General features: G+C 44.7%; 1 protein-coding gene across 8 annotated transcripts in view; it reads right to left on the reverse strand.

Annotated features, from left to right (window-relative positions):
- LOC124775714 (sorbin and SH3 domain-containing protein 1) overlaps nucleotides 1-12,273 on the reverse strand; it is a 1,093,224-nt gene that overhangs the window by 389,340 nt on the left and 691,611 nt on the right. For all 8 annotated transcript variants that reach the window (XM_047250558.1, XM_047250581.1, XM_047250574.1 and 5 more), the window contains one exon: nucleotides 3,660-3,919. In XM_047250558.1, the coding sequence (XP_047106514.1) occupies nucleotides 3,660-3,919 (260 nt within the window). The remainder of the gene's footprint in view (nucleotides 1-3,659; nucleotides 3,920-12,273) is intronic.

The following is a 12,273-nucleotide window of genomic DNA, read 5'->3' on the forward strand; positions in this document are numbered from 1 at the left end:
CACGCAAAACAATAAGGTGTGCAAGCTTCCTCCATGAAAAACCCGACCACACCATAACACCACCGCCTCCGAATTTTACTGTTCACAATACACACACTGGCAGATTAGGTTCACCGGGCACTTCGTCACTCCACCCAATGTTTTTCCACTGTTCAATGGCCCAAGGTTCTCGCTCCTTACACCAAACGAGGCGTCGTTTGGCATTTATCGGCGTAATGTGTGGCTTACAAACAGCAGCTCGACCATGAAATCCGAGTTTTCTCACCTCCCGCTTAACTTTCAGTGGATCTTGATGCAATTTGGAATTCCTGTATGACGGTCTGGATAGATGTTTGCTTATTACGCATTACGACCTTCTTAAGTTGTCGACAGTCTCTGTCAGTCAACAGACGAGGTCAGCCTGTACGCTTTGTGCTGTACGTGTCCCTTCACGTTTTCACTTCACTTACACATAGGAAACAGTGGACGCAGGGATGTTTAGGAGTGTGCAGATCTCGCTTACAGACGTATGGCACAAGTGATACCCAATCACCTGACCACGTTCGAGGTCCGTGAGTTCCACGGGGCGCCCCATTCTGCTGTCTCACTATGTCTAGTAACTACTGAGGTCGCTGATATGAAGTACCTGGCAGTAGGTGGCAGCACAATGCACCTAACATGAAACACGTATGTTTTGAGGGGGTGTCCGGATACTTTTGATCACACAGTGCTGCAAGTTTAACACTGAAGACTGAGGTGGCTACTTGTTTTACCTGTGACACCTGTACTGTACTCAGCTGAGAAAATCTTTTGACGAAGCGAAATCCGAAGGAGCCGATACTGAAGTTTAGTAGTTACGTACTTCCTGCCTTTCAGCATAAACAACTGTACAACAAGTACGTAGGTAGCCCAGAAAGTCTGCACATAAAAACTTAAGTCCTACAAGAGAGCTTCTTGTGCTAACTGCAGACGGCCGTGACGCAAAAATTCTAAGTTCTAAATCACTGGTCGAAAACTGACCGTCATGGTTTCGGCGTACCTGTGACTGACAACGAGGGAAGTGTCTATGAGGAAAATGAGGTTTTGTAGGCTGGGATCTCTTTTCATCTCTTTTCCGAGAGACGGTGACAACTGGCCGATCCCATGAGGCGAATTTCCGAGACCATCACTGAACTAATCGAAGTGTACTTGTCTGCCTTTGTAAGTCGACCCGATGGTGGGTTCTTTGGATTTTTCGGTACAGATAATATCAACAGTTGCTACCTGTAGGCTTTTTGTGGGGAAAGGACCAACGCTTGTTACTTGCTGGCGTGGGAACCCCTTGTTTGAATCCTTTTTCTCAGGGTTCCCAAGCCTAGAAGACTGCTGGGTTACGACTTCGGGTGGAAGCCGGGAAACATGTGGTTACAGACGCCTGGTGCAACTGCGTCGCGGGAAACGTCTACATGGTCACTTGCAGCCCACTTCAGTGGCTCCCGCTCAGTGACCCAGTCGGGCAGTTTCTTGGTTGGAACTGCGCTCGGTGGGACCCGTATCATTTCATCCCTCTGGTATCACCGTTAGATTCAAATGGCTCTATTCCGTAGCTCGTCATCTCGCGGTCGCGTTCTCGCTTCCCGAGCACGGGGCCCCGGGTTCGATTCACGGCTGGGTCAGGGATTTTCACCTGCCTCGAGATGACTGGGTGTTCGTGTTGTCCTCATCATTTCATGATCATTCCTGAAAGTGACGAGTTTGGACTGAGCAAAGGTTGGGTATTTGTACAGGCGCTGATAATCGCGCAGTTGAGCGCCCCACAAAACCAAACATCATCATCATCATTATCAAATGGCTCTAAGCACTATGTGACTTAACATCGGAGCCGGCCGCGGTGGCCGTGCGGTTCTAGGCGCTTCAGTCCGGAACCACGGGACTGCTACGGTCGCAGGTTCAAATCCTGCCTCGGGCATGGATGTGTGTGATGTCCTTAGGTTAGTTAGGTTTAAGTAGTTCTAAGTTCTAGGGGACTGATGACCTAAGATGTTAAGTCCCATAGTGCTCAGAGCCATTTTGAACTTAACATCGGACGTCATCAGTCCCCTAGACTTAGACCTACTTAACCTAACTAACCTAAAGACATCACACACATCCATGCCCGAGGCAGTATTCGAAACTGGGAGAGTAGCAGCAGCTCAGTTCCGGACTGCAGGGCCTAGAACCGCTCGTCCACAGCGGCCGGCTCTCCCTTAGGTCTCTCCCATGTTAATACTGGCAGCTGTTCTGTAGATCAGGACACCATTACACGAATTACACTAGACAACAGACCTGTTCCTACATCTGTAGGGTGTGAAATCGATAATGCACGCCTGTGCAGTGTCAGTTGACTCAGAGGTAGGTGGTACGAATCTTTGTGGGAGAAGAAATTTTCATCACTAGTATTTGGCCTCCAAGGGGAGGAGAAGTAGTGGTGTGAAGCATCCGATCACCAGACTTTGCACCAGTGTCCTGGGCTTAGTTCCAACCTCTCCGCCGTATCTCACTGGCTGAGGGCGTGTGGCACTAAATGGTTCAAAAGGCTCTGAGCACTGTGGGACTTAACATCGGAGGTCATCAGTCCCCTAGACTTAGACCTACTTAAACCTAACTAACCTAAGGACATCACACACATCCATGTCCGAGACAGGATTCGAACCTGCGACCGTAGCAGTCGCGCGGTTCCGGACTGAAGCGCCTAGAACCGCTCGGCCACCACGGCCGGCGTGTGGCACTAACCCTTTTGCTGTTACAGATGTGCTCTCTACATTACATGCTGAGGTGGCTTTTGTTGTGGCTGTACTGCTCGCCAAATGCTGGCGTCTGTGCTGAGATGCAGTGTTCCAACAGGTATCATCCGACTTGAAGAGAACTATTAGGCGAAAAAATATAACTTTTGCATACCTTACAGAGTGATATCTTCGCTTGAGAAAGGACTGAATTTCTTTCTAAAAACATTGCGTAAACTTCGTGTATAGCTGATTTTAGCTCACACATTGCAGCATATGAAATGAAGATAAGATATCGAAATTTTATTTAAAATTGTGAGCAGAACGATATCTCATCTCGGTCTCAGGTTACTGATTTTTGTACCCGATAGACGGTCGAGCGCGACGCGCCCATTTGCATCCCTACACATTGCGAATCATATGGTCACAAAAATCATCACAGTTCATAAACGGTTCAAGATATCTAAAACCAGTTTTTTTGGCAACTGATGCACGCAAATAGACGCACATGTTGTAAGATAGTTCGAGTCTTTTTTATTTACCGAGACTGGAAGTAACTTCCGCAACAGTGAGGGTTCAGTAGAACAGGACGAGTAAACACATCAGTAGCGCTTCATGAAAATACAGGGGCCACGTTTAGACACGTCCTGAACATGTGGGGAGAGGTGGAGTATGCCGAGTTTACTTGCGCACAGCAGTTAAAGAGCTAATGGTGATGAGCCATCCATCAAATGAGGACGTTAAGCTCGTAGGTTACGTGATAGCAGTTGTTTTTTATCTTCTGTCTCCCCTTAATTTATAACAACACAGTCACAATCACAACCTTCGCTTTCGGAGTATGGGACTGACGTTACTTAATTGACCACCTAAACGATATTTCTCAGAAATTAACAAGACGTGTCAGTTCACTGTGATAATGGTTACTGTCTGTCGGCCTACCTCTCTGCGCTGCAGTTGTTGTTGTTGTTGCTGCTGCTGCTGCTGTTGAGGCGTGGGGCTGAAGTTGACTGGCCGGAAATGCCTCCGCTCGACGGTGGGACTGGCCTGCGGTGTCCAGACGGGCACGGGAGCCGGGGACTCCCCCTGGTTCCTGGCGTCGCCCCCCTCCACCTGCTGCTGATGCTGCTGCTGCTGGGAATCCCCTGCCCCAGGTTCGGGAGTCCCGGCGCTGCTCAGCTTCGGGGAAGGCGTCCACACCCCTGTGGGCACAGAACCAACTAATCAGTCGGCGTAATCGAGAAGGCTGAACATGGTGCTACCACGCAAGAGCTAAAAGCAAAAACCGCTTGCAAGCCAGTGGCGCTGTGATTCTGTGATGTGCACTTCAAGGCTTGAGGGTAGGACAGCAGATGGTGCTAGATCAGTATTTATTGCGCAATATTCTGTATTGCACAATAAAACTGACCGTCTGAAAGCGGTATTAAATTGAAGGATGCTGCAGAGCTTTAAAAATATTTGCTAATTAATTGAAGCCCTCAGCTGCCGACAGGTATCGTTGATATACCTCGATGGGGACAGCCGAAAATGTGTGCCTCGACCGGGATTCAAACCCGGGATCTCCTGCTTACATGGTAGGCGCTCTATCCATCTGAGCCACCGAAGACACAGATGGATAGCGCGACTGCAGGGATTTACCCCATGCACGTTTCCCGTGAGACCCACATTCTCAACTGTCCACAATCTACATATGTAATGTACCTAATAGATATTTGCCCATCCACTCATTACTTGCGCACACTAAGGTGATGATTCCTGTAAGAGTTCGGGCAACCTGTGCGCATTCGCACAGACGAAGGTCAATGGCTGGGCAGCCTTTAACTATATGTTTGAAGATAGTAACTGTTCTCGAAAGAACAGATACCATTGATGACCGTGCAGCTTCTCTAGAATAAATGATAATTCATGTGTCCTCGGTGGCTCCGATGGATAAAGCGTCTGCCATGTAAGCAGGAGATCCCGGGTTCGGGTCCCGGTCGGGGCACACATTTTCGGCTGTCCCCATCGAGGTATGTCAACACCTGTCGGCAGCTGAGGGTCTCAGTTAATCATCATTTATTATAGAGAAGATGCACGGTCATCAATGGTATCTATTCTTTCGAGAACAGTTACTATCTTCATACATATTTAAAAATATTGACTCTCACACAAAATATTGTTACCTGTTAGGATGATATTGTGCAGTACACAGTAGTTCCTACCGAGACTTGGTGATTTCTGCACATGCAGACAACTAATACAGCGACAGCATTTGGATATGAATACATCAGGAAAGACGGTGAAAGGAATCATCTGTCGAAATGCATCCACGGGAGTAGTTTAATTATGTATTTAACACTTACTCAGTAATTTGTTGTAGAAATATCTGACAAAAGTTCGTACTCTTTCACGGCCGACGTCATTGTAAACCACTAAAACAACTTGTAACAACAACAACGCTGTACTATTGTACATATAATATTTTTTTTCTGATTTTCGATAGATTAGTATAATCGATGTTCTGATTTCATTTCTTTTTTGTTTCATGCCATTATGTCAAAGGAACTATAAACAACTTTCGATGTGATTATTAATGTTTATGTCAAATTTCAAGCAATATTATAACAGAATTGAAATGTAAGAAACGTTGAAACTATTGTAAGATGTCAAAGTTGTAATTGTGCGACTGGTCCATACGTAGGCAATGTATTAGGATATGTAGAATGCAAAACCTCGGGTGAATACCCTGTCTGTAGGGGAGCGGTAAAAGGTGGATGGCAGGTGAGCGGGGGAAAATGCACACGGGCGCTGCACGGCATAACGGGCTCAGCAGTGGTAGTCGGAGTTGGGCATCGGTCTGAGAAACACGTTCTGGATCGAGGAGGCTCTCCTGGAAAACGTGACTTCGTTGAGCCTCGGATGTGCCGTTTCCGACGCTTATACAGCATGGCAATATTCCATAGGCACTAAATGGAAAAGTATTGCGACGCTATGAAGAAGTAAAGTGCCGATACATCAAGAGCCATTGCTGTGATTGTTTGTGTGCTCTGTGCCTCGCCATCTTGCCGCCCGCCAACCGCCACATCGATACAAACAGGTTGAAACTTTTAGTACTGTATTCGTGTGGACCAGTGTTACTTTTGTTCCATACTGTTCAATAACAACTTAAATTTTACCAGAACTGTCCTATCATTCAATTATCCTCACAACTAACCTAGACAGGGTCCTTTCCACATGTTGTGCAATCCGAGTGTCCAGAAATGAAGATTTAAAGTTTATGTTAATAATAATTACCAGCAGACCTATATATATTATAGAATGATGTTTAAAGAACTTTGTTGTTAATGAATGTATAGGTAAATAACAAAGGCCTGACAAAGTTGGAAGATAGTTTTGAAATTGAATTAGTAATGAAGTTTAATTATTTTGAGGCAGAAATAATTGCAGTTAAATGAGCAGGAAATAAGATAAAAAGAGTAGTAACTCATATATTGGAAATCTTGAGTGCTTAATGATGTCAGTAATCAAAATTTTCAATACAGTGATCATAACAGTTTCAGGGTTCCCCCACCCCCTTTTCTTTTCTATTCATTTGAATTCTGAAGTGTACTGAACTGATTTGACCAGCAAAGTTAAAGTCAATATAAAACCAAAATTTATTAGTGTTTTACCGTTTTCAAAATTGACATTGTATGTGTGTTTCGAAAGTGCTATTTCTAGGGTAACCTATGCCCGATTTTAATCAGATCAATAGACAGTACGAAGTTTGTAGTAAACATTATAGTGTTTTGTTGTGTATTTATGGCTTGTCCATATTAGTACAGAAAGTGAAGTTACTAGTTCAGTAGATTTTCTGGTTCTAAAATTTACCATATTATGCAGTATTATTACGTGTTGCTAGGCATGAACGTACATCAACTTGTACAGGGAAGAAACTTAGTTAATGCCTATTAGGCTGGCGACCGTTTTATTAACAAATTGGTAGCATCTTCTGTGTTGTTTCTTGTCCGTCCTAACGTGTAGTTGCACTTCGGGCTTGCTTGACGTATCGTTGTTATTTCTGAGTGGGTGTAAGTCCGATTTTGCCTCCATTCAGGTACACGCGGTCAATATCTATACAAAAATCCTTTCTCTTAAGGTGAAGCCCGTCAACTTACCATAGTACAGGGTTTAAAGAGTATTGTGTGCCCCACGCGCAGCGTTACAAACTAAACTACCGACGCTTCGACCGACTTGCCGCGGTCCTCGCCAACAAGAGACTGTCTACTTACCACTCACCAGAGTGGCACAGGCCAGCTTATACGCTGCCTTCTACCAATCGCCTACTAGAGTCACTTTCCAATCAGCCACCGGGATAGCACGGGCGATAGCATACCATACAGCCACTCCCTCCGTAACAATCTCCAGTGACATCTCAATTATACGACGTTGGTAGTCACCAGATGATAATCGAAAATGACAGTATACAAACGAAGACATCTACCACTACACAGCAGTGAACCGCCCTGAAGAAAACCGCAGCTTGTCGGTCGAAACGTTGGCAGTTTACAATGACGCGGCCCAATAGTCAATATTAGTTTATCCAAAATCTGACAAAAGTTTTTAAGTGCAGAAACTTGAATTATTTATTGCAGAAATTCACAGCAGTGCCACCTCTAGATCCTCTACAATAATTTAACTTACTTTTCTCCATTTTTCACGGGTGGGCAGAAACAGTCTAAAAAACTGGTAATGGTGTTGCAGGGTAGGTTATGGTGAGAAATAATTGCTCACAAAAAATTCGATACTTTGCGCCGTTCCCGAGTTAATTGCCATTCCAGTTAGCCAATCACGCAGTGTGCGCAAATTCAAGCGGCCCGCCAGATACAACTGTGTCAGTTGTTCTCATGGTGTAGATGAAAGCGCTCGAGAGTGCTCAGCCTTTGGCTCGGGTTCGATCCTTACCATCGATCCATGTCCTAGTTTGACATCCACTTTGTTCAGTACCAGATTATCTCACCTCGAGAGCCGTTCTGTTATCTCAGCATTCGGAATTTAAAATATGCAAGGTATAACAACGTTTCCAAAACCAAGATTGTTGTCTCTATCGAGTCGAGCTTTTTCCTTATTCAGGATTAAACTGGGATTGGATTCTTTTATTTTCAGGACTTAAAACTACTCATAATTTTTTACAACTCGGTATCGCCACGGTAAACTACAAACCAACTATACAGAGAGGATATTTGATGCGAAGCATTTTTGATGTGTTGTTGTAGGGAAGGAACCAGTAAGTGATACCAGTTTCAAGCTACCTTTGACTTCGCCCACCGCAATCCTCAGTCTATTCACCAACCAGGGGCTATGCTAAAAAACTTGCATCTTTCAGTTGTACGATGTATGACACGAATGTTTTGTAAGCACTCTCCTTTTATTTGTACAACTTGACTGATTTCAAATATGACCTATTGCTGTTGTTGTCATAGAATATCAAGCCACTGATGTTTGTGAAGCCCACAATTTCACATTTACTAACATCTCAAGCTGCCAATATTTATACTTTGAAATTTTATAAAGGTCGCTCTGGACATTTGTGCAGTTTTTTCGCTCATAGCACTTCATTACAAACACCCGCATCTTCTGTGAGAAGTCTGAGTCTGCTATTAATATTGTCTGTCACGCCATTAACATGCAAAAGCAACAACAATGCTCTCAACACACTTCCCCGGGCCGCGCCAGAAGTTACTCTTGCCTCTGTCGATGACTCTCCGTCCAAAACAGCAAGCTGTGTCTTCCCTACGAAGAAGTCCTAAAACCAATCACACATTTGGCTCGGTTTCGAATAGTGCAGTGCATGATTTAAGTTCATGGTTTGTAGAAAACAAACTAAAGCTAAATCACAGTAAGACTCAGTTTTTACAGTTTCTAACACACAATTCAACAAAACCTGACGTTTTAATTTCACAGAACGGACATATGATTAGTGAAACTGAACAGTTCAAATTTGTAGGTGTTCAGATGGATAGTAAGCTGTCGTGGAAAGCCGACGTTCAGGATCTTGTTCAAAGACTTAATACTGCCAGTTTTACTATTCGAACGGTATCAGAAGTGAGTGATCGTTAGACACGAAAACTAGTCTACTTTGCTTATTTTCGTTCGCTTATGTCGTATGGTATTATATTTTGAGGTAACTCTTCCCATTCTGAAACGATATTTTTGGCTCAGAAATGGGCGGTTCGGCAATAAGTGGTGTAAGTTCACGAGCCTCTTGTCGACTCCTGTTCACGAGTTTGCGAATTTTCACATTGGCCTCTCAATGTATATATTCCTTACTGTAATTTCTTGTTAACAATATTGGCTTATTCCGAAGAATAAGCAGCTTTCACTCGGTTAATACTTGGCAGAAATCGAACCTGCAATTGGATCGGGCTTCCTTAACTCTTGTGCAGAACGGTGTGCAGTATACTGCTGCATCCATTTTCAATAAGCTCCCACTCGAATTCAAAAATCTTAGCAGTAATCCACGCACTTTCAAATCGAAATTCAAGAGTTTTCTCATGGGTCACTCCTTCTATTCTGTCGAGGAGTTCCTTGAAAAATTAAGCTGATTCTTATTGTATTGTTGATTGCGTTTACTTTATCTTATGGACTGACTTTTTTCGGGTTCATGAACATTTATTTTTATCTGTTATTACTTTTATGTTGTAATTTCGTGTACCGACACGTTCCATGACCTTGGAGATTTGCTCCTCAATTTGGTCCTACGGAACTTGACGTGTAAATAAACAAAAACAATCTTTTGATACCCCTTACAAAGCACTTTGTGTAATATATGTTGGTGTAATACTGAGTCAAATGCTTTCAGAAAGGCAAGAAAAACATTATCTTCGCGACTGTCTTGATCCATACTTTTCAGGATGTCATACTGCGTCTGGAGTGCCTGATGTTTTCGTAGTACTTGCTGGATTGCATAGAATAATTCTTTTGTAGATGCTTCATTATTATGAGATTAGAGTACGTTCTGAGTTCCTACAGCAGATGGCTGTCTAAGATACTGGCCGATAGTTTTGCAGACCACTCCTGCTACGGTGCTTGTACATGGGTGTCTTCCAAACTCTGTTAACAGTCTGGTGTTCGAGGGTTGTACGGTATGTTACCTTTTAAAGAGGGGCTGGCTCAGCCGCAAATTCTGCATACAACTGATAGGAATTCCATCGGACCCTCGACCTTTGTTCAGTTTCAGTGATTTTAGCTGTTTCTCATCGGCACTTAACGATAGTACATTGCTGTGCAAAACTTAAGGACGAGAAAGATAAAGCAGCATAATGCATTAACTACTTGGTAGGAACGAATATGAAACAGCGGAAAGCTGTTGCGGAAGTCTCCTAGTCGTGCACAGAAAGTTGGACGTCACATGGTGTGGGGTCTGCGTGACTACAGAACCAAATGGGGCTGACCCCGCGACACGGAGCAATTGAAGGAACGGGAAAAAAAGACAGTATGTGCCAATCAGCGAGCAGTCGCTGTGAACTATGGTGGTGTTCTTTATTACAACATGTTCGGGAGACAACATTACGAGGACTTCCCACGGGGAAGAATAATCGGGAAACTGGAAGACGGACGAAGTGTGATGAAAGTAGCCCAGGAGTTTGCTATTGCTCACAGCATTCTCTCACGTGCATATGGAGAATTTCGAACCACAGGTACTGCTGCCAGAAGCAGAGATGGTTGTCGACCAACGTCAACTGCAGCATCGACGAGCGCTGCTGGCCGTCTGCGGGCACTGATAGTGAGATATCGTTCTTCTTGTGGTGTTGTACACTGTGGACGTCCCGTACTGTAGCGCCTAACCACGTTTCCTGTCTGCTGGAATCGTTGCCATAATCTTGAGATCACACTTTGTGGCAAACGGAGGGCCCGTGCAACGACCTCCTGTGTTTGACCAGCCTCCACTCGCCCTAGTATTCAACCCCTGATAACGTCATCAATATGTGTTCTTTGAGCCATTTTCAACACACAGTCACCATTAGCACGTCTGAAAACGTCTGCACACTTACTCGCTGCACCCTGCTCTGACACGCACCAACACACGTCTGCGTATGTGGACTGCTGCCAGCGCCACCGTGCGACGACCGCAGGTCACATGCACCGCATGGTCATACCCCGAGGTGATTTAAACCCGCAAACCACGAGAGCGTTGTTTCACCATGTATCAGCATTATCCTTAAATTTTGAGCATGAGTGTAGAATTATGAAATTTGGCAAGAAGCAAGGTTCCACACTAAGGAGAAAGGAGAGAAGCAGAAAACTGTTATTTTGAAATTATATCACATGGAAGGCATAATTGTTTTGTCATTTGTTACTCGACTTCAAACTTAAAACTGAAGCATTCTTTAAAGTCTAGAAACGAGATCGATGTCCTTTTCAGTATCAATGTCGATAAGAAGAAAAATTTTAGATTCCTGGAACGAATGAACTGTCTAAATACAAAATTAAATTTGTACGGAAACCACAGAGCGCGAGTCCTACTAGCACCTGAACAATTTTCATGAATGCAATCGAGAGTGTATACGGCGACTTAGAATCTGTCGATGAACTGGCGAGACGTACTGCAGCGTGTTCACGTGCTCCAGCTACTCTCGAGCAGCTGTCAACCGGGATGCTGGACTAGTGGAACGCCCAGCCACAACACCTCCTTATCAGTCTTGTGGTTAGCATGCCGGCACGTTACAGAGCATGTATTGCTGTCCCTGGTGATCACACTCCCTATTAAGAACCTAATGTCGAAGGGATCATCATAAATCGCGGTGACGTAAGTGTAATTATTGTCTTCGAATAAAAGTGTCACTTCTGTTCGTCTTATTGCGCATTTCTTTCAGTTACCTTCTGTACTATACTGCATAGCTCCTTTCCTGTACGGTCCCAAGTTTCATCGAGCTACACTACTGTGTTATACTAGAACTGACATGTGATTACATTTTCACGCAGTTTGGGTGCATAGATCCTGAGAAATCAGTACCCACAACAAACACCTCTGGCCGCAATAACGGCCTTGACACGCTTGGGCATTGAGTAAAGCAGAGCTTGGATGGTGTGTACAGCTACAGCTGCCCAAGCAACTACAACGCAATACCACAGTTCATCAAGAGTAGTAACTGGCGTATTGTAACGAGCCAGTTGCTCGGCCACCATTGACCAGACGTTTACAATTGGTGGGAGATCTCGAGAATGTGCTGGCCAGGGCAGCAGTCGAACATTTTCTGTATCCAGAAAGGCCCGTGCAGGACCTGCAACATGCGGTCGTGCATTATCCTGCTGAAATGTAGGGTTTCGCAGGGATCGACTGAAGGGTACAGCCACGGGTCGTAACACATCTGAAATGTAACGTCCACTGTTCAAAGTGCCGTCAATGCGAACAAGAGGTGGCCGAGACGTGTAACCGATGGCACCCCATACCGTCACGACGGGTGATACGCCAGTATGGCGATGACGAATACACGCGATGTCGCCAAACACGGAGCCGACCATCATGCTGCTGTAAACAGAACCTGGATTCATCCGAAAAAATGACGTTTTGCCATTTGTGCACCCAGGTTCGTCG

Source organism: Schistocerca piceifrons, chromosome 1 (genome assembly GCF_021461385.2).
Source record: "Schistocerca piceifrons isolate TAMUIC-IGC-003096 chromosome 1, iqSchPice1.1, whole genome shotgun sequence".
In the NCBI taxonomy this organism is placed as follows: Eukaryota; Metazoa; Arthropoda; class Insecta; order Orthoptera; family Acrididae; genus Schistocerca; species Schistocerca piceifrons.